We start from the raw sequence: 22,817 nt of genomic DNA on the forward strand, positions 1-22,817 counted from the left end.
CATTGGCTCATTTGGATCACATGCAGCCTGGAGCCGGACGCTCCCCAGGGCTTTACCGTATTAACAGGAGAAGAGGCGCAAGGGAAGTTAGAAACTGCCATCAGACAACATGCAGTAATTTATTAATGTTTTAGGCAAGGCAAGGCAAATTTATTTGTATAGCACAATTCAGTACAAAGACAATGCAAAGTGATTTACATTATTAAAATACAGGAAGATAAAACAGAATCAAAGCAAGTAGGAAAAAATAAAATAAAATAAAAAATGCAGAAACAAAAAAGAATATTAAAAACAGTTGGACTAAAGAAAATATGTTTCAGTTGAACTGTTTAACTAGAACAGTGGAAGGCAATCCTAAACAAATGTGTTTTTAGTCTTGATTTAAAGGAACTCAGGCTTTCCGCACTTTTACAGTTTTCTGGAAGTTTGTTCCAGATAAGTGGAGCATAGGAACTAAATGCTGCTTCTCCATGTTTAGTTCTGATTCCAGGTATGCAGAGCAGGCTGGAGCCAGAAGACCTGAGTGGTCTGGAGGGTTGATACACTGATAGCAAGTCTGTGATGTATTTAGGTGCTAAGCCATTCAGAGATTTATAGACTAACAGAAGTATTTTAAAGTCTATTCTCTGAGATACAGGGAGCCATTGGAAGGACTTTAGAACTGGGGTGATGTTCTCTACTTTCTTAGTCTTAGTGAGGACACGGGCAGCAGCGTTCTGGATCAGCTGCAGCTGTCTGATCCACTCTTTAGGCAGACCTGTGAAAACACTGTTGCAGTAATCAATTCGACTAAAAATAAACGCATGGATCAGTTTTTCCAGATCATGCTGAGACATTAGTCCTTTAATCCTGGAAATGTTCTTCAGGTGATAGAAAGCCGGCCTTGTAATTGTCTTTAAATGCTTTTGGAGGTTCAAGTCTGAATCCAGCACTACACCTAGATTTAGGGCCTGATCAACGGTTACTAGCTGAAGCCACTAAAGCTGTTTTAAATCAGGTTGGGTCCGGATTATCCAGCAGGTGGGTCTGAATCCGGCCTGCGGTCCGCTAATCGGTGACCTCTGTACTATAGGTTCAAATAAGGATTTCTTTATTTTTCACAATCAATGATTATAGGAAATCTAACATCTATGCAAACACTGCACACTAGAAAATAAATATGAGATCAATCTTACGAGTAATTTGTGAAGAGGAAAAGCGGTCTAAGAGTCCATTCAAATGATTTCTTAGGATGCGTCCAAGTTTGGCCAAATGAGTCAGTTCATTCAGTAATGTCCATCAAAATAGCAGCAGGTAAATGTGAATGACAATAGATGCAGTTAAAAACAGCATTATTTCAATCAGATTATAATGGTTAATGCATTAAACAACACAGCACTGTAGCACGTCAGCTAGCCTAAATGGCCTCAGTAAATTGTTCCCCCCTTTCAATGTTTTTAAAATACAGCTTTCTCAGAGGTCGTCCTCTGCTGATGATACCAGCCATAGCTTGTTCACTGCATGCAGAATCTTCACAGCAGGAGCGGTACCAGGCGATGACATATAGTTTGTTTAAACAAGGCGAAAACTCGGTTTTCTCATGTTGACAGCAGCAACGCAGCCGCTGCCTCCTTCTATAGGATGGCGGCACAGCTGCCCCTTTTCCACCTCCCTCTTTCTCGGTTACAAGCCGATGTCTGTTTTGACCAGTTGTAGAACCGAGTCCTTTGCTAGATGGAAGAGGCGAGGCAGCAAAGAAAATTAACCCATCAAAACAGGAGACAGCCGTGTGAAAGGTGAATTGTACGTGAGGAAACTAGTGTTGATGTGACCCTATTGAGACAGTAATGCAATCTGTTAAAACAGGCTAATCAGTTATATGCAGTGACTTTGGGCACTGTTGAATGAGATGTGATGTATCCAATGCTTCCAGCAGTGATGGGACGCTATTGTTCCCGATATGACCTTTTTGTAAAGTATTTTAAGTCTGAATAACATTATTGAAAAAGAAAATTCTTGTGTGTAGAAGAAAAAAAAACATCTTTAGAAGAGAACTTCTGCAGAGCCAACGCATGCCTTTCATTTCCTTTCTCTCTCATATGCATTTCTCTGATCCATGAAAGCATGATTTTATTTACAAATAAAAATGAAACATTTTAACAGATTAACATGGTTGTTTAGAGCATATAAAAATCTAGAGAATGTATTACCCCCTCAGTGTCATGAACCGAGGACAGAGGGACCCAGTATTCAAGGAGAGACAGCCAGTAGGACGTGGAACCAGAACTTGATGCAGTACCTTTAAACTGGTCTCCTCCTTGGAGCCAGGATTACTGAGATAAAAACTTAACCTCCCCACATATAGAGCCAAAAACCCAGAGGACTCAGTGGGGGACAGAGATGGCAAAAGTACTCACTTTCCGTACTTGAGTAAAAGTACAGATACTTGTGTTAAAAAATACTCTGGTAAAAGTGGAAGTACTGATTAAACTTCTTTACTCAAGTAAAAGTAACAAAGTACAGGCTTGTAAATTTACTTAAAGTATAAAAGTAAAAGTAGAAACCACTTTTTTCATGCCGTTGCCTACATTTTAAATGGATGTCTGCCAATAGGACTAGATCTCCGTTGTGTTCATTTTCAATCATCTCGTCGTCCATGCTACTATGCTAACGCCACCGCCACCAAGCTGCAATGATTTGCCGCCAATGAATACCGCCGAATCTGTCGATTCATCTTGTAGTGGTGCGTCAAATGCAACGTAGATTCCCATCCAATTAGATTGAATTTGGTATTGATGACGTGAAAAATAATAACGGTAACTCCATTGAAATGATTCAAAACTAAAGTAACGAGACAATTTTTTAAAATGTAAGGAGTAGAAAGTACAGATATTTGTGTAAAAATGTAAGGAGTAGAAGTAAAAAGTTGCCATAAAAATAAGTAGTAAAGTAAAGTAAAAATATCAGAAAAATCTACTTGAGTACAGTAACCAAGTATTTGTACTTCGTTACTTCCCATCTCTGGTGGGGGAGGAACAGTGGACGATCAGGAGACGAGACAGACACAAAAACCCTCTTTCCACTGGCCGCCAGGATCTAGGATCCAACCTTAAAATAAATCAGACTGAACAGAACGACTAACTGAAAACAAATAATGATCTATCACTGAATGCTCAGCCTGAACAGAATATAACCCAGAAGAAACAGGTGAGAGGAATAAATTATAATTGATGCAGGGAGGAAAAACAGCAGGTGAAAGAAAAATCCAATTAAGGAGGAGCAAACAGGCCAGATCATGACACTCTGCTTTTTGGTCTTTCTCTCTTTAGATGACCACTGCAACACTGGATGCCATCATTCTTCAATTTTTTACAAGGTAACATATATTTTTAATGCTATATAATGTTGAGTTATAATGATCTATCTTTTACAATTCCTTCTGTACCTGCCTTCTCCGCTTGTGGTTTACACGTCTGAACACAGAGAGGTGTTCTCCACATTTTCAACAATGCTCTAGTCACAGGAGTGACCCTTTGATGGTTCATAGTTGAGCTACTACATACGCTTTACCTGAAAAACCAAAGTCCTAACAGACCGGGTCGAAGTTGCTTCTTTCTATCAGAAGTTGAGTAGAAAAATTGTTTCTATTGCTTTCTAATTGTAGTAACTTTTTCAAAGTACTCCTAAGGTACCTGAAGAAATAATGGATGTAATACAGAGCTGGCAAAATTACTGGAGGCTAACTTGGTACAGGTACTTGTATCAAAGTAGCCAATTTATTGTAAAATAATTTTTTTATAAAAAGTATAGTATAGTATAGTATCCATCTAAAAGTGTGATCATGATCTGTAGGAGTAAGGAAGATAAATCTACTGAGTTTCCAGATTTTTTGCTGTCAAATACTGTGTTGGGTGTAACAAATAAAACCAAGTATCTTGGGCACATCATCACAGAAAATCTGTCAGACGATGATGATATTTCCAGACAATGTAGATTGTTGTATGCTCAAGCTAATACCCTTGCACGTAAATTTGGTTCATGTACTGATAAAGTCAAAGTGGAACTGTTTAATGCATATTGTACCTCTCTGTACACTGCTCACCTGTGGACTACATATAGAAAAGTCAACCTGCAAAGGCTGCAGGTGGCCTATAATGATGCTATGCGGGTACTTTTGAAACGTCCAAGATGGTCCAGTGCAAGTGAGATGTTTGTCACAGCAAGAGTTAATACCCTACAAGCTGTTCTACAAAAGTTAATGTATACGTTTATTTGTAGGTTAAATGCATCTGAAAACAATATTATTTTATCTCTCACTGATACCACACATAGTGCAATCCGATATCAGTCTAAGCTGTGGAGACACTGGTATTCCTGTCTTCTTAAAGATCCTATTTATTCGATAATGGTACTTGTATTGGGTTTTTATAATTAACTATTTTTTATTTTATTTTTATGTATGTATTTATTGGACCATGAGTCCGGAATAAAGTTTATCTATCTTATCTTATCTTATCTTATCTATCTATCTATCTATCTATCTATCTATCTATCTATCTATCTATCTATCTATCTATCTATCTATCTATCTATCTATCTATCTATCTATCTATCTATCTATCTATCTATCTATCTATCTATCTATCTATCTATCTATCTATCTATCTATCTATCTATCTATCTATCTATCTATCTATCTATCTATCTATCTATCTATCTATCTATCTATCTATCTATCTATCTATCTATCTATCTATCTATCTATCTATCTATCTATCTATCTATCTATCTATCTATCTATCTATCTATCTATCTATCTATCTATCTATCTATCTATCTATCTATCTATCTATCTATCATCTATCTATCTATCGCGGCATTGGCTATAAAAGCATAACTACAGAAAAATCTTAGGATAATGTAAGCTTCCACAGTTACTGTATTAGCTGGTTAAAAGGGAAAGTTTTAGGATTAATCTTAAAAAGTAGAGTGAATGACAGATTAAAACTGGTAATAGTATCCATAGAGGATCTTAATAACTTAGAAATCTGTCTCCTACCAAATGTTACATTTTGGAGCCAATCAGATATTTTCAATAGAAGTCTGTTATCTAAGGCCATCAGAATATCATTAGTGACCTTAGCCAGAGCTGTTTCAGTGCTATGATAACCTCTAAATCCCAACTGTTTACTCAAGAATTTTATATAAGAAAGCAAGACTAGGTATAGGTCTATAACTGACCAAGCAGCTGTTTCAGGAGACGGTTTCTAAGTTGAAGGTTTACAGCTACTTTATAAGCCTGAGGGGTCATGATCTTGACACTGATGACTGGCTTGTTTACGCATTTCATTCACCTGCATAGCTCGACTCAATTTCCCATTTCTGCTTATGTGTTTCACCTATTTCAATCTCTATTTAAGCTGCCTTCTCACAGTCATCAGCACCATATTATTTGAGCCCATGGTAAGAGTCTTCTAGCGAGTATTATTCTTTCTGATTTCCTGATCCTGAGCCGTTCTGCATCTGGACCTCTGAGCCTGTTTGCGTTCTGATCGGTTTGCCTGACCTGTCTTTGGACTCATGCTGGATTTTGTTGCTTACTGAACCTAAAACTGCTTCCTGACACCGACCTCTTCGGACCTCTGGTCTTCTGGCCCGGACTCCTGTGCACCTCCTCGACAATAGGTTTGGCTTCGTCCTCTGGATAGTCCTGACTTCCACTGCCTGCTCGGATCTGATCTCCTGCTTGGTCTCCGGGATTTGAACGTCTGGCACAGCGTGTGCCACATCTTGTCGGCAGCCGACCGGCTGGAACCTTCCGTGTCCTCTGTGTACAAACTGTACTTTAAGACAAGGAAAGTAACTCACACGTTTGTAAATTTCCTCTACCAGATTTATGTGGTCCCTAACATGTGTTTTCTTCATGCAGAGGTTACTGCCTTAGACGCCCTAGCTGTTCACTGCAGATCTGTCACTTTAAATAAACTCTTTTTTTTAGATATCATACTGTCTGTCTGCTTGAATACTGGGTTCTCTGTTCTGAGCCTTGACATGAGGTACATATCCCTGTAACAGGGATAGGTTAATCTAAAATGAAGGTAGAAATCAGAGGGAATACATCATTAAATAACTTGAGCCGTATCTAACAAGCAAGTTGAAGGCTTAGATGAAGGTAATAATTTTGCTAACTCCGTAGGTTCAACTGGATAAAAACAGTCTAAACCAAGGGTGTCAAACTGGTTCCAGAAAGGGCCGTGTGGCTGCAGGTTTTTTCACTAACCAAGCAAATGCACACCAGAATCCAGTCAACTCATCAAGGGATTGCAATCTGAACATAATGACTTTATGCTATGAATGGAGTCTAGTTTGCTATTGTTTGGTTGGAAAGAAACATGCAACCATACGGCCCTTTCTGGAACCAGTTTGACACCTGTGATCTAAACCCAGTTCATATTCAGTAGTTACCTCAGATGCTGCCTCACCTTCCATAGAAAGGATTTCTTACAGATACCCCTTTCTTTAACTGGTGCATACTGGCATAAACAGATCGCAGCCACAAGACCTCTGGATTTAGATTTTGCTTTGTGGTATGTTTCAAATGTTAGTAGAATTGTTGTTAACAAAGCACTGATTAAATGTTTTCTTTTTTCTTTTTTTTTTTTTTACAGTGTCCTGTCTGGCAATGTGGCAATAAGAATAATTGTCTTGATGCCAAAAAGAGCCCAACAGATTTTACTTTCACAAGTGGAGCAGTACGGCTATTGCCATAGAGTTCTGCTTGTTTCATGCATATAAATTGCTTTATTATAATTATGCAGAGTTTAACAGATTATATGGACAGTGGAATGTAAGTAGAACAGGAAAGGAAAAACTGAAAAAAAGGAGGAAAGATGAAAGAAAGAGGACATAAAAGGTAGATAATGATCAAACATCTTCAGTCTGCTTCATCACCTGCAAAGAGATGTAAGAAGAACAGCACAACCAACGGACATGGTACGAGACATACAATAACGTAACACCTAGAAACTATCACTGAAGTACTATTATTTAATCTGACATGTACTCTGTGTTACCTGAAGATAGGAATATGGGCTTTCTGTATGGAAGTTAATATCTAAGTACCTGGAACCAAGCACCTGTAGTTGTTTGTAAAAGTGCACCTGTGCATGTAAAGTTTATCCAAAGAAAAAAATGCTCAGTAGTGGTTGTGGAGAGCCGAAGAGGTGCCCCCCCAGAGCATCGAGGCAAGCGCCAGGAAACTCAAATCCCCAAACGCCCAAAGGGACACCAAGAGCGAAGGCACCAAGGAGGGGCCAACCCAGGAAATCCGATCCCCACCAAGGGAGGAGGAGAGACAGCCCCAAGGAAGTCCCTCAGCCACCTCAATTTCGGAGCCCCCGGGAGCCATGGGGACGAGTCTGCGGGCTCCGCCGGCAGCCAGCCAACCCGAAGTGAATCCGGCCCTTGGCCCTCAGGGATATGAGGCCCCAGGGGCGCCCTACCCCCCGGCAGGAGCCCCAGCCAGGCCCCGGCCGGGTCCCGCCGAGAAGCCGCCAGGAATTAGCCAGTAGCCACTCGGGCATCCATCCCCAAACCCCGAGGTCCACCAGTGCACCGGCGAGCTCAGGGACCAGCCAGCGGAGGGAGAGCAGGACGGGGGGAATGGGCTCCGCACATGGTGGAGACTTGAGATGTGCTTGAGAGAGGAAGCAGTTCAGACCCCAACCTGGGAGAGAAAAAGCAAAACAAAAAAAACTCACAGTCTCATTCACGCCTTCCAACCTTAGTGCCCCCACTCACACAACACAGAAAAAAAACAAAAAAAAAACGCGGACGCACATTCACACATAACACTCACATCCGATAATACCAGGACCAAAGACCCGCCGGTACCGGTGGTTGGTCCCAGGGTTATCGGATGACCCAATAAGGGAACCTAAAATCTGGTTTGGGGGTGGGGGGGTGGGGTGGGGGGGGGGAGAGAGCGGTGTCACCGGCCCCCCAGCCCGCACCCGGACCAGACCACCCCGAGCAAAAGCTACCCCTGGGATCGGGGCCCACTTGCCCCGCACAGGCCAATTACTTTACTGTTTTCAAACAAAATTCTGAAAAAAGTATGTTGACTAAATTTCAGTTTGTCTTTTGATGTGTGTTTATCTGGGTTTAGATATCTTTGCAAACAAAACGTTTAATAAAGGATGAACAAACACTAAAATAAATTTCAATGTATTTATCATGTAACCATTTTAATGTACATTTTAAAATACTTTTTATAAAAATACATGTAAGCTATGTCACACCTTGCCCTAAAATTGGAATTTTAATGTTCATTTACAAGTCTGCTTAATTCCAGGTAATTAGGATGTGCAAAATTCCATTCCATCCATCCATTTTTCGTCACACTTATCCCAAGTGGGGTCACAAGGGGTGCTGGTGCCTATCTCCAGTTGTCAACGGGTGAGAGGCGGGGTCCACCCTGGGTAGGTCACCAGTCCATCGCAGGGCAACATGGAGACAAACAGGACAGATAACCATTCAAACACACACTCACACCTAAGGAGAATTTAGAGAAGCCAATTAACATAACAGTCATGTTTTTGGACTGTGGGAAGAAACCGGAGTACCTGGAAAGAACCCACGCATGCTTAGTGGCAACCAGTGATGGGACTAACGGGGTTGAAATTAAAGGCGTCACTAACGCCGTTACGGTACCTTGTTTTAGAAACGAGTAATCTAACTAATTACTTTGACTGTAACCATAACGCAGTTACCATTGCAGACACCCCGTTACTGGACGTTACTCAGGTCGCACAATGAACCTTTTTTCATGATAGGACTCGTGCGCGCCTTGTCATGAGAGAGGGGAGGATGAGAATGGCTGATGTATAGAGAGATTCCGTCTGTCAGCTGGGTAGGTGGGTGTTTCCGCTGGCGGGTGTTAACGTACAGCACACACAGAGAGATGGAGAGTGAGGAGGACTCCAGCAGCAAAAAGCGTTTTCCAGATGGAAATACCGGTGTTACGTCGAGCTGCGTTTCCTCATCACATACGGTTTCCCCTGCATCTCCGCACAGTGCAGGCGGCACGATTCACCGCGCAAGCGACAGGAAATGCGCATGCTCGCTAAAGGCGCGCAACAGTCGTCCTGTGCTCGCGCCACAGGAGAACTATGGAGAGCGTGAACGATGAAATGTTAGCCTATATGGAGAAAGGGAGAAATCTGGATGGATGGATGGATGGATGGATGGATGGATGGATGGATGGATGGATGGATACTCTGCCTTCTCTACTGTATTTCTTTATTTTAAACATTATTTGATGGCCTTTGTGGCAGGGATGGAGATCCATATTTTATGTCACACACAGAGTATACATCTAGATAGATAGATGATAGATAGATGTTGCAGTATCTATAACAACCCAAACACACAGGATTTCAGAATTAGACATCCCCAGTTATTAATTTCATACACTCACCAGATGCCTCCTGCATCATGAAGGACCCCACTCACCCAGCACACTCACTTTTTGTCCCGCTACCCTCAGGCAGGAGGCTGCGGAGCATCAAATGCAGGACAACCAGACTGAGAAACAGCTTCATACCAGAAGCTGTGAGACTCTCAAACTCCTCTCAGTCTCTCTCACTGCACTGTCCCTAACAATAACTTGGTCACTTCAACCCCTAACCCCCCCAAATGACACTGTATTTGCAGTTTACACTCAGACACTTTAAAATGTTGCACTGCTATATTTATCTTCCCACGCTGCTACATTACTCATACTTCATCCATCCTGTACATTCCTATTAATATACATTTTATTCTCTACTTCTTGTTTTTATATACCTGTAAATATTTTTTTCTATTTATATAATTTGATCTTGTAGCTAGTTTTTATATTTTATTTTTTATATTCGGATGTAACTGGGGCCGTGACTCTCAATTTCGTTGTACCTCATGTAACACGTGATGTGAATGACAATAAAGTCTCTTGAATCTTGAATCTGAATGCCCTGTTAAAAAACTTCACATGGCGTTCCCCCCTGATGTCATTTACGTTGAGTTGCAATAAATGCTAAACTCTCTGCAGGTTCTTGTCTTTGTCATCCGCTCTATTCTGCTGGCTTTGGAAACAAACGGCGAGAAGGTGGGGGCTGGGTGGGGAGGGTTACGGGGGCGAGAAACGCAAAAGTAACGCAATAGTTACTTTTACTAGTAACTAGTTACTTTTATTGTGGAGTAACTCAGTTACTTTTTGGCAGAAGTAACTAGTAACTATAACTAATTACTTTTTCAAAGTAATATGCCCAACACTGGTGGTAACATGCAAACGCCATGCAGAAAGAGGCTGGGTTGGGAATCAAACCTGAAACCTTCTTCCTACAAGACAGCGGGGCTACCCCCTTTTCCACTGAATAGCCCTCTAAAGTGAAATAGTCACGTTATTTTAAAGGTTAGTGTGGGTGTAAAGCTAGTAGAAAATTAGTGACTCAAAATGTACTTTTTCTTGTTTTTTTATTTTTCTTAACATTCTTGTGGTTTCACGTCATTTAGTTGGCTTGATACAGTCATCATCATTTACTACAGAATAAGCAAACAGTTAATTTTAGATAGTTTTATCTTAAATGTGAAGCCCAGATTTTCAAGGAAACCCCAGTTGCAAAAAAGTTGTTTTTCCAATTAGTAATTTTCATAAAAGTATCTTTTCTGTCCCAACTAACAGGATTCCATGATGCGTCTGATGGAGCCAATCCTCATGTCCATGGGACCTGTTCCCATGTCTCTCATGCTCCTGTACTCTCCAGGCCTCAGGTAGATCATCCTGCCTCTGAAGCTGGACTGCTCAAACAGCAGCCAGTGGCCATCCATCACATGAACAGACTGGCAGTTGGACATGCGGTAACGCTCTTGGATGGAGTCGCAGTCTTCCATCAACTCGTTCATCTGACCACTGAAGTTCTCTCGCTCATAGATCCTCATTCTGAATGGACCTCTGTGCTGCAAGGAATCATTTTTACCAAAGAAGAGTTTGATTGAAACATATAGAGAAATTGTGCTATTAAGTTGACATGAAAATTTCAGGAAAATAAACAACAGGACAGGTTTTACTACTTTTACTACACCTTTAAAATGTGCATACAAGAAAAAAAATTTTTTTGGTCTACAAGTGACCTTGTGATCAGATTTTCATAAAAAAAAAAAAAACCTGCAGATGAAACTATTTTTTTCTTTGGGAGTGTAGTTATAGTTCCTTACCAAAGGGATCATGCGGCAGGAGCGGATGCAGTCACTCATGCTCGTTCCCATTAGCCGCTGGTTGTCAGGGTACTCTCCTCGCCTAATAAGCATCTGGTGGCCCATGAAATTTGGACGTTCATAGACCATGAAGCAGCCGCTCTCCACCCTGCAGGAGTTACAGCGGCTCAGGTAAGAGGTCAGCTCTGCACAGTCACTGCTGGTCTCATAGGAGCGACCCTGGAAGTTTTTGTCCTCATAAAAGATGATCTGGAAAACAAGATAATTTCATATTATGATCAGAAATCTATCTGCTATTGTTGAAAACCCAGAAACTTCTCTTACTCTGCCCATTTTGGTGATCAGTCTTGTCCCTGATTGCACTGGTACTTTGGTAAGACCACTGTGTCACTTTTATACCCACCATGATGGCTAAATGATCTATGGAGCCATTGTTAAAAAAATATCTTACTCAGCAGCATAGCATACGGGGCTATAATGTTTAGTAAATAGCTCAGTAAATGGTTACTATTCCACTGTGAATGCATCTGGTGCAGTGCCAACTGCAGTGGCAGTGCTATGGGTACAGGTTGGTGACAGCAGAAAATATCAGCAGGGACTATTTGCAGTCAGAGGGATAAAAAGCACAGCTAGAAATGCTATACTCCTACATTGTTTAATCAGACTAGTGCCAGAAAAGTTAAATTTGGTTTCTTGCCACACTTCCTTAACGTGTCCTGTTTGCTAAGGTTGAACTGGGAATTGATGTCCCAGTGCTGGATAAGAGTCACAAAGATATGGTTTCGCAGATAGAACATAATGACTGTTGCCAAAAGGTTCCACTGTGTAATAATTTATAAAAACATTATTAGAGGTGGCTTTGGGAAAACAATTTAAAAAAAACATATGGAGACTGAGGCGGAGGGAGGATAATGAGAGGGGCTGAGAATTAAGCAGGGGGAGAAACGCAGAAAATACTGAAAGCTCCAAGTTATCTGCTTCAATACCTGTGTTAAGACAACGTATTTGAGGACACGAGACAAACATGAGGTTCAAAAGAATTATTTTCATTCTTAATCTCTGGAACTTCTTTTTGTAGATCAGTTGTTTGTTTTTCTGCAAAGAGACAAAAAAAACAGAGAGTCAGATTTTTCCCCAGTTCCCCGTGTCCGAAAAAAAACTCTAAGAAAAAACAAAAAACAAAAGTATGAACAGAAAGTTGGACCTGGTGAGCCGATCCAAAGAACCAAAACGGTACAGCAGAGGGCCAACCCTATACAGGGCCGTTGAAGCCTCTGCTAGTAACGAACTAACAGTTAAAACCCTAAAAAAATAAAAAATAAAACGAAAACAGGACAACCGGTCCCACCAGGTGAAAGTTACAAAAAATCAGCAAAAAACAAAGGCTAACGAACAAAAATACCACATGGCGGGCTGGAGAGGTCAGCGGCGGCCTACAAAGACGGGAGACGCGCGCATCGCGTCAGGACGCGCTCTCTGTGACGGTGGCTCGATCAGAAGGTTCGAAGGGGGAGAGAGAGAGAAAAACCCAGCCTACTTATAGGCGGACCAAAATCACAACCAATTAACGTAATCAAATCAGTTACAAAAGAAATAAAGAAATAATTATCAACTCTAAAATTTATGTGACTCAACTAAGGTCTATACAACACTAAAAGGGTAAAAAAATAAAGAAACAAAAATAATTAATGTGCCCGACGCACATAACAACCTGCAAGAAACAACAGTAAAAATCACACAACACGCAAAGCATGTAGTACATGCAGTACTGTAAATACATGTATGCAAAGATCAAAAGCAAAACCTATGAAGATTACATGTTTAATCACAGCATCATGCAGTTAAAGCTGCAGCTTAGGCATAAGTATTACTGTGTATCTGGTCCAAAGTCCATAAGCTGTATAAAAAGCTTATACACAGTGTTCAATCTTTATTAGCAAAAATAAATTTCAGGACTACAATGTCAAAAGAACCTTGCTCTGACAGAATGGATCTCCTTGTTCATTATTTCTGCTGAGTCATTTCTGACTGTGTGGATGTATATGTAGATTTGTGCAGTGTCAGTGGAACTCCTGTGTACTGGTTGATCGCATTTCATGGGGGAAAAAAAAACCTAAACACACATCCATGTTTCAATGCTAAGGTTTTTGTGATCGAAAAAATTTTTACTATAATAACTTATTGCCGGGCTGCTCGGTGGACCAGTGGGTAGCCCCGCTGCCTTACAGTAGGAAGGTTCTAAATTCGATTTCAGGCCCAGGGTCTTTCTGCATGGAGTTTGTTCTCCCTGAGCATGCATGGGTTCGCTCCAGGTACTCTGGCTTTCTCCCACAGTCCAAAAACATGATTGTTAGGTTCATAGGCTTCTCTACATTCTCCTTAGGTGTGAGTGTGTGAAAATGGATGTCTGTCCTGTTTTTCTCTGTGTTGCCCTGTGATGGACTGGAGACCTGTCCACCAAGCCGAAACATATCATGAAATATGTGTTGGGATCCTGAGGCTTGCCCACCAGAGGGCGCCGAGGATCCCTTCCTAGGGGTTTTGTGTTACTGTTGGGATCTGGGGTATCTGTCTACCTTTCTCCACCAGAGGGCATACTGGATCTCCTGAAGCTGGAGCTGACTTCACCAGCTGTTTCTCATCTGCTCATCAGGAGACCAGTACTTAAGCGGGCTGAGAACCTCACTCCAGTGCCAGAGTGTTAGTCAGTCACGGAACACCAAACCCTGAGCCAACCTGCCTGTCTAGTCTCCAGACTACGAAACCTGAACCTGAACCTGATCCATTTTTGTCTTCTCTGCTTCCCAGATTGAACCTGCCTGAAACCAGAAACCCCCTGAAGAGTTTTCTCTGTTGGAAAACGGTCTGTCTGATCTCAGTAGAACCCTGGAGATCCAAACCTGTCAAGGATCTGTCAGCCAGCCCCCAGAAAAATCTGGAAGGGAAACTGAAATTGAAACCAGGTGATCTACAAGCTCTACCAAACTCAACCTCCACCAAGCCCTCAGCCTGCCGTCAGCCTCCGAGCCCTCCTGGTTCCCCCTTCTGCCTGCTCAATTCAAACCTCTGAACATTGTACCCAGTCGTAACCAGCCCCTGGACCTGATTACCCCCCTGACCCGTTTGTTAATATTCTTCATTAAAACGTTGAACTATTTCCCAGTTTCTGAGTGTGTTCTGCATATGGGCTAGGAACCCAAACCCATTATGACAATATGAAGACAAATTAAAGCTCACAGATTTATTTTGTGACCTTTAAATCTTAGCGATGCCTCAGCCTGTCTCCTGACCTTCAGTGTGGTCAGTGTTGGTATTGTTCAGACAGAGTCGTTGATTCACCACGGCAATGTGTTGGAAAGTGGTCCATTACGATGCACAAGGTGCAGCTCTGAGGATGCATTAGTAAGATGCACCTGTTTTAAATATTCCTGAGGATGAAGTTCATTCAAATTAAAATCTGATGCAGCTGAAATGTTGTGACTCTGAACTTTTGGTGTCAAAGATTAATTAACCCTCCTGTTGTCCTCGGGTCAAAATGACCCGCCACTGTGTTAAAATCCCCCAAAAAATCCACCAAATGTTATTTTTTTAACTTGAGATTTTAAGACTTTTCCTAGATTGGCCAAGACAATAGAAAAAGTTAATTGTTGCTTTTATTCACATTTCCATGTAAGCTGTACAAAAAAAGGTACAAAGATGGTCTTCGGGTCAAAATGACCCATGAGGCAAATAGAGCTGAAATCAAGGTCACAGAGTTATTTTCAAACCACAGAATGTTACAGTTTTAGTTGTGTCTCAGACTAATCAATAGCAGAAGTAAACAAGGCAAAAAAAGGTGGTGTTCTCGCAGACTTCAGAAGACCACTTGTTATTTCCAGAGGTTATAAAGGTCCTGCATAACAGGACCCTGAAGTGTGTCTGTGCTGAAGCCATGAGTGTGCATGACAACACTGAAGAGGCTTTAGAGGTGATTTTCTTACATGTCCAGCAAGACCACTCTGATTCAGAAGAGGAAGTAGAGGATGTATCCGAAGAAGAAGATGGAGAGGAATAAAACCCAGAGCATAATGAATTATCTTCAGAAGAAGAAAAACCCTGAAGCTGAAAGTGAGACTTTGCAAAATAACAAGGTTGTCAGCAGCATATGACCAACACGGTAGGCATGAAGAACAAAACATTGTAAAGATGAGCCCAGGACCCATAAGGTATGCCGTTTCTCATGCCCATGATATTGTTTCTACATTCTACCTCCAAATCTGGAGGGTTTTCTCAAATATGGAGACAGCTGGAAAAAGATGGATGAGATTGACCTCCAGGCCTATTTAGGGCTGCTAATCCTAGCAGGTGTATACAGGTCCCGAGGTGAGGCTGCAGCTAGTCTATGGGATGCAGAGAGTGGAAGCCACAATGCCACTCAGACTCTTTCAGACAGCAGCTCCTGAAGAGGAAGATCTCCATGGTTGAAAAAGTTCGAAAGAACAAGCCTGAGCTCCCACCTGCACTGCTTGTGTAAAAGGAGAGAGAGGTCTTCTCCTCAAAGTTTGCCTTCAGCCTACCACCATTCTAGTTTCCTACCTCCCAAAGAAAAAAAGGATTTTGTTCTTCTGAGCACACTGCACAAAGACGGCGACATTAGTGATCGTGAGGACAGGAAGCCAATCATCATCCTGGAAAACAACCGCAACAAAGGCGGTGTGGACAACCTAGATAAGGTTATTGGAACATATAGCTGCAAAAGAATGACTGTGTTGGCCCCTGGTCATCTTCCACAACATCATTGATGTGTCCTCCTACAATGCCTTTGTGATTAGGAGAGAGATCAACCCAACCTGGATGTCTCGTAAGCACAAAAAGAGGAGGGTGTTCCTGGAGCAGCTAGGAAAGGCACTTGTAACTCCACTCAATGAAAGAAGGAAGCATGTACCCCACACAGAAGCCTCAGCAGCAGTTGTGAAAGCTATTCAGAGTGCAGCAGCTCATGATCAACCTAAGGATTCATCAACCGCAGCCACTTCCCCAGCTAGGGCAAGTAAGAGGAAGAGATGTCAGTTCTGCCCTCAAACGAAGGACTGTAAAACACATACTGTGTGCTGCAGGTGTAAGAAATAATATCTGCAAAGGCTGTGCACTTGCATACTGCCCTACATGTGCTAATTAGCTGAATGGGTGATGTTATTTCTCATATTTTTGTATTGTACATTCTCTTCAATTGTTCACTGCAGAAAAGTAAAAGAAAATGAGTAATTGAGATGAATAAAAATGCATTCGAAACTATTTTTTGCACATTTTTTTTCTTTTCTTAATGTATAGAAAATACAAGTGGAGAGGGAAAACTAAAGTTTTCACACATTTTGTGGTGGATTACAATATACAAGATGAAATTTTGTGTTTACAATTAAATTAAGCTGCTTATATTGGGGGTTTAGTGAAGACGGGTCATTTTGACCCGGAGGACACAGGGTGTATACAGAAAATGAGGACAACAGGAGGGTGAATTAAATCCAGTTTGGAGCAACACTGCTCATGAACGTGCAATTTAGAGCCAACCCTATTCAAACAGTGAGATATTGACGTTCACCGCTTTGCTGTGTCCATCCAGCCAATGGTCACTACTAGGCATAGTTCTAACAGCACCTTCTCTATGTCTTTAGGCTGTGCTTGAAACTTGTCAGAGGGCAGATATCCTCCTGTGAAATATGTGACTTCACTTATTTGTGGGTTAAGTTATAGTAATGTCAGCGTCAACGTGTTAAGTGTTGCTATACGTTGACACAAACCAGCACTTTTTCTAAAAGGTACTGGAGAATATATTATTTGAAAACAAAGAACCATTTCAGAAGAAAGATGTAAAACTAATGGATTAAATAAGAAACCATAAGCTACAGAAGTAGACTACAAGAAAGTGGTAGTAAAGTGATTTTTATTTAAGATAAATTAAACATTTGTGACAATAAAATAACAATAATGAAAAGATAGATATACATATAGAAGCCCTGAAAAAAGGATGTTCTGAAAATAGATTTAAGGGGATTTGAAGGATGAAAATCCCCTTACATTTCAAAGAACCGGAACCAGAAATTGTTTGATCTGTCTAATTCCTCGGTTGATTAATCATTTTTTTCTCAGATGTTTTAAATAAAAATTAACATATTGAACTAAATTCTACTATGAATGGATTTGCTAATGAAGAGAGGTTTTCTCATTTTTTTCTACCTTTGCAAATGTCATGGCTTCAGCTCTATATTTATCTTTGGTGCTTGTGTTCTCTGGCGGAACTTAAATATTTCACATTTCCTCGTTTCTCATTTAAAATAATTCCTCTGTAATGTATTCAATAACATATTCGTGAAGTAAGCTAACAGAAAAATCAAAGAACAATCACAAAGCTTTGTTTTGGATTTCTTTTTAATTTCATTCATGAACACATGACTGTTCAGCTTCAACAAGAATCCAGGATGCGCCTGACGGAGCTGAGCCTCATGCTGCTCTGTCCCAGCTCTCTGATGCTCCTGTACTCTCCAGGCCTCAGGTACATCATCCTGCCTCTGAAGCCGGGCTGCTCGTACATAAGCCAGTGACCGTCCATCACCCTGCAGGACTGGCAGTCTGACATGCGGAAGCGCTCCATGATGTTTTCACAGTCGTCCACCAGCTCATGACTCTGACCCAAGAAATTCTCCCTCTCAAAGATTTGCATCCTGAAAGAACTTTGATTCTGTTGAATGAGCCACAAAGACAGTCCGCATGGGACGTAGAACAGTCAGAAACAGAAACTCTATCATCATTCTGGGATATGTGTGATATAATTTACATTAAGTCATTGTAGGATAGTTTTAAAATAGCCTGTGAATACCTGGGGAATCAAGCGGCAGGATCGGATGGAGTCCCTCATGCCGAAAGAGGTGTGGTCAGAATACTCGCCTCTTCTCAGGAAATACTGGTTTCCTAGGAAGTCAGGTTGGTCGTATACGACAAAGCAACCACTCTCCACCCTGCAGGAGAGACACCTGCTCAGGAAGGAGGACATATCCGGGCAGTCACTCATAAACTCATGGTGACGCCCCTTGAAGTTCCTCTCCTCATAGAAGATGATCTAGAAATAGAAAAAGAAGAAAGGATTTCATTTCCCCCTCTTGGTTAATACGTCACGTTTTCGGAATTGCTGCTCTGTAGAGTAAAGTCCCAGCAGTTGATCCAGACATATAAACTCAGATCATCTCTCTACCCACCTTGCTCATGTTGAATGTGTGTTTGTGGGATTCTGTCCAAAAAGCCGCCACTGCCAGGGGGCTTTTATGCTTTATATGTGCTGTTACAGGGTTTTGTTATTCAAATCATCTGGAAGCTGATGAACAAGCAGCTCTGCGATCGCTGTTAATTTCATTTGTGCCATCATGATTCAGAACAATGACAGGGGAAATCGGTGGAAGATGCACGGGAGAAGAATAGAACCGATTATTCCTGAAAATGAAAATCTACAACTTCATTTATGTAAATATTAAAATATAGAAAAATTTTTTTTTTGTTTTGGCATTTTTGCTTTAATGTCAAGTTTGTGTCCAGTTACTATGAGAGACTGATCGCCATTATCACACCTTCAAAATAGACTTAGACTTTAGTATTAGACTTAGTCAACTTTTATTTTCATTTTGTGTACACAGAGTGTAAATTTATGTAGAGTAGCGAATAAAAATGTCCAGTTTACTCTATCAAATGCTTTTTCTGCATCTAAAGATGATATGTAGGATTTTATATTTTTACTGTAGGAATTAGGGCTGAACAATTAATCGCATTTTCAATATAATCGCGATTGAAAAAAATGCAATTTCTAAATCGCGGACGTCTGCAATTTTTGGCTATGTAACAATTAGTGAATCAGACGCGTTCTTTAGGTGTCAATAAAATGATTAAACTGGATTTGCCTCCACATGGAAGGGAAGATAGTTGCAGCAGTGAGATAATCTAATTTTATTACTTGTTTTAGAGTTTATATATTCATACATAGCACCATACAAGTACCAGTTAATCAGTTTAATACATAGACTGGTTTGTTGGTTGCACTTTGGACTTCATGTTCAACAAGGACTGATGTTCAAATTAAAAGCTGTTCTCTTGAATAATATTCTGATTAATAAAAACATTAAAAGTTCTTGATTTAAATAGTCCTTGTTTACAATTGTCTTTATTTAGAGGCCATTTTTGTTGCTTGTGGTTATGTAGAGAAAAGTCAAAATTAAATTGCAATTTTGGTTGAAATATATCGTAGGCAGAACGCGATCATTAATTAGGACACAGCGTGTCTTTTAGCACCTAATCTGCACAGCGATGAAACAGATTGATTTGCAGTTTGTATATTTTTAAAAAAAGACATGATCAATTAAACTGGGGAAAATAATTGCATTAAATCGCACTATAAAGAAAAAAAATTGCAATCAGATTATTTTCCAAAATCGTTCAGCCCTAGTAGGAATACTCTTAAATTAAGCAGTCTGCATGTGTTATTGGCTGACTGCCTTTCTTTAATGATACTAAGTCACTAAGACACTAAGAGACAAAGGTATCAACAGCAGACAGGGGGTTAAGTACAAAGTTAGGCCAAAAGAGGTAGAACTAATTCCTGCCTAAAAAATACAACAATATGCATCAAGAATAGCTTTAGTTAATAGGACATAATGCAGACTGCAGCACGTTTGGCCTCATGACACCTGTTTACAGCCTGAGGAGGCCCACAAGCTAACTAGGCTCAATAATTGTCCTTCTTCAGCTTGACAGTATCCTTCACTACCAACGTCCACCACTAGGTTCAGGGATTGCCACTGTGACAGGCAGTGAAGATCTTATGGCCACAGCTACTGGTAATGCTGTTCTAGATCCTTCTGTCCACACCTTCTCCTAATCAGGAAATTCCCAATCAGCGTAATGCTGATTTGCAAAAAAGAAATACCTTTAAATTACCTTTAAAGGAGTCCCACTTTCATTTCAAGACAAGGATTAATGTCAACTTTGTCATGATAGGCTTAAGAGACTTAACCCACATGCAGAACACCACACGATGCTGAGTAAAAGTTTAACAGAGTTTATTGAAGGAACACACACACAGAGTAATATGAACTGGTTCAGGTACTGGTCCGGGACTGGAATGACTGATATCTGCAGAGATGGATAGTTTGATTAGCCAGGCAGCTCCGATGGTTTGTCTAGCGTGTCTATTCAGAATGTACCTTGATGAGGTTCTGGCTGATCCCTTTGAGAGGGGGGAACCGGTTGGGTCCAGAGACTGTAGATTCAGCAGAGAGCTCAGCGGCAGCAGCGTCTAGCTTCTGGCTTGTGAGTTTCAGACCTTGGCTTGGTTTCCTAACTCTTCCTTGAGAGCTGGTGGAGGAATCCAGACTGATATCTTCAGGTTTGGCTTCCTTGGGCAGGCAGGCAGGTTTCCAGGCAAAGCTCATCCAGAGCTTCAGACTTTAGTCGGGTTTTCTGTGAGCAAAGAAGACAGAGGCAGGTTAGAATCTAGTTTCTCTTCTAGAGTCAACTAAGATTCACTTAAGGTAAACAGAGGCTCAGGTTCGCTAACCAAACTTGGTCAACACTGCGGCGTTGAAGGAAGGTCTGACTGCTGCTTATGTAGAAGGTCTCCTGATTGGCTGATGATCCTCAGGTGTGCTGAGGGCTCCAGCCCAGGAGACCCACGGCGCTCTCTGCTGGAGACAGGTGGTAGATCTCCAGATCCCAACAATCTTGACAACCTCATATTTCAGGCAGGAGAAAATGAGCAGGTTGCCAAGATATTCATGCAGTTTTACCAACATGATTGTGATAGCCAAACTACTCTATTAGCTTGAATGCTAAATACATTATTCTATTTAAAAGTCCCAGGGATAAACTACAAATAAATATTGTAGCCTGTCATCTATAAAAAGGATTGTGCCATAATTAAAGGCACTGTATTTTGACACTGCCCAGAAATGTAAAGCTACCCTGGCACAGAGTTCACCTGACTTTCTCATAGCTCTGTGTGAAACTGCCCTAAATATTTTAAACGGAAATAAGTTAACTCCTTCACAACATCAAAAACTGAAAAAACAAAAGATAATCAGTCTACTGGTGGATAAATGTGTGGGAATAAAACGATAGCGGTCTGTGCTCAAATCTCGAGGTGTCATGATCTTGGCACTGATGATTGGACTGATTACTCATTTCATTCACCTACCTAGCTCTGCTCAGTATCTCATTACCATTCATCTGCTCCAAATGCTCCTGCCTCCATTTAACCATCCCTCTAACCAGTCATCAGTGCCAGATTATTCCTGTGCCTGTGGGGAGAGTTTTCTAGTGTTTTAAAGTGTTTTCTGATTGCCTGATCCTGACCCAGTCTGCTTCTGGACTTCTGAGCCTGCCTATTCCTGTTCTGATCTGTCTGCCTGACCTGTTCTCGGACTCCTGCTGGATTTCTGCCTGTGTTCCAAACCTTGAACTGATTTCTGACGCTGTCCTTTATTTCCCTTCGTTACCTCCTCAGACTTCTGATCTTCTGGCCTGAATTCCTGAGCACCTCTTCGACACCGGCTTTTGCTTCACCCTCTGGATTATTAACCTGACTCCGCCAGATGGATTTGCAGGATTTGCTCCTCATATCCATTAGGGGTGGCTATTGCCAAAGGAGTCACGATTCGATTCGAATCACGATTCACAGGCCACGATGTGATTCTATCGCGATGCATCACGATACTTGAATTATTGCGATGGATTGCAATATTTTCTCCTCCATGTTTTGTTTTTGAATGACTCGGCGCAGTAGAAATGCTTGTGACACAAGGGAGTGTGCATCAACACATCCGCAGCGACATCTACTGGACTGGAAGTTATATTACACTTGTTTTTGGCTGATTTTCGCCAACCATTCATGCAATTTTATTTACTCATTTTTTTTAATTAATAATCGATACTTGGCGTCAAGAATCGATGCAGTAGATCATGAAAATTAGAATCACAATGCATCATCATGACGATTATTTTGCACACCCCTAATATCCATCTAGAAACCTTCCGTTGAAGTAATTTTGGGAAGGGGCGAAAATACTGGTTAGCTGATTGGCCTATGTTGGTCAGATCAACGAAGCATATGACTTACTAACAGAGCGACGACGAAAACACAACCACAAGCCAGGCACAAGCCAATTGATAGATCAAACTGTTGCCGAAACCAGTCGGGAGAAGAGCAAAAACATCTTTTCCTCTGAGAAAAGCCTCCAGAGCAGTGTTTTGCTCTTCTTTCAGTGAAGAAATACTCTGTAATTCCGATAAAACTTGCTCGATAGCCACGCTAACGCTAGTTTCATCGGCTGAACCCGTCATGTTCTTTAGACCAAACTGTCGCGCTTCTCGTTGCGTCACACCTCAACCCGCCTCAAAGCCAACGCTGATTGGACGTTCGTTTGGTGAACGGCTCCAAAGTTTCTTTAACGGAAAGTAGCCAGACTGATCTGCGAGTGAAACCTTGAAAGCTCGCGAGATCAGGATGGTCTCACGAGGCTACTGGATTATCCTGCCTTCCTTCCTCTGCTTGGCTCTGATCTCCTGCC

At 41.2% G+C, this 22,817-nt stretch overlaps 2 protein-coding genes across 3 annotated transcripts; both read right to left on the reverse strand.

Annotated features, from left to right (window-relative positions):
* Positions 1 to 10,695: 10,695 nt before the first annotated feature.
* LOC119777160 (gamma-crystallin M3-like) lies at positions 10,696 to 14,182 on the reverse strand. 2 transcript variants are annotated; one of them, XM_038275958.1, is made up of 3 exons: positions 14,001 to 14,182; positions 11,236 to 11,484; positions 10,696 to 10,977 (listed from the first exon to the last, which is right to left on the reverse strand). In XM_038275958.1, the coding sequence occupies exons 1-3, from the start codon at positions 14,019 to 14,021 to the stop codon at positions 10,696 to 10,698; spliced, it is 552 nt and encodes a 183-aa protein (XP_038131886.1). In that variant the 5' UTR covers positions 14,022 to 14,182. The 2 variants fall into 2 exon arrangements, with proteins under 2 accessions (XP_038131886.1, XP_038131885.1); XM_038275957.1 differs by lacking the exon at positions 14,001 to 14,182 and adding an exon at positions 11,560 to 11,587.
* A 3,492-nt stretch (positions 14,183 to 17,674) lies between these two features.
* On the reverse strand, positions 17,675 to 18,494 carry LOC119777154 (gamma-crystallin M3-like). Its single transcript, XM_038275950.1, has 3 exons — positions 18,465 to 18,494; positions 18,089 to 18,328; positions 17,675 to 17,950 (listed from the first exon to the last, which is right to left on the reverse strand). The coding sequence occupies exons 1-3, from the start codon at positions 18,471 to 18,473 to the stop codon at positions 17,675 to 17,677; spliced, it is 525 nt and encodes a 174-aa protein (XP_038131878.1). The 5' UTR covers positions 18,474 to 18,494.
* Positions 18,495 to 22,817: the final 4,323 nt, after the last annotated feature.

This window comes from Cyprinodon tularosa, unplaced genomic scaffold, assembly GCF_016077235.1.
Source record: "Cyprinodon tularosa strain WSP-4 unplaced genomic scaffold, ASM1607723v1 ctg982, whole genome shotgun sequence".
Lineage (NCBI taxonomy): Eukaryota > Metazoa > Chordata > Actinopteri > Cyprinodontiformes > Cyprinodontidae > Cyprinodon > Cyprinodon tularosa.

Coding starts and splice junctions, on each gene's coding strand:
- LOC119777160 (XM_038275958.1), bottom strand. CDS start 14,021: ATGGATCAGGTTCAGGTTCAG. Junction 11,485..14,000: donor TGGATCAGGTTCAGGTTCAG/GTTTCGTAGTCT, acceptor CTTGTTTTCCAG/ATCATCTTTTATGAGGACAA. Junction 10,978..11,235: donor CCTGCCGCATGATCCCTTTG/GTAAGGAACTAT, acceptor GATTCCTTGCAG/CACAGAGGTCCATTCAGAAT.
- LOC119777154 (XM_038275950.1), bottom strand. Junction 17,951..18,088: donor CCTGCCGCTTGATTCCCCAG/GTATTCACAGGC, acceptor CTCATTCAACAG/AATCAAAGTTCTTTCAGGAT.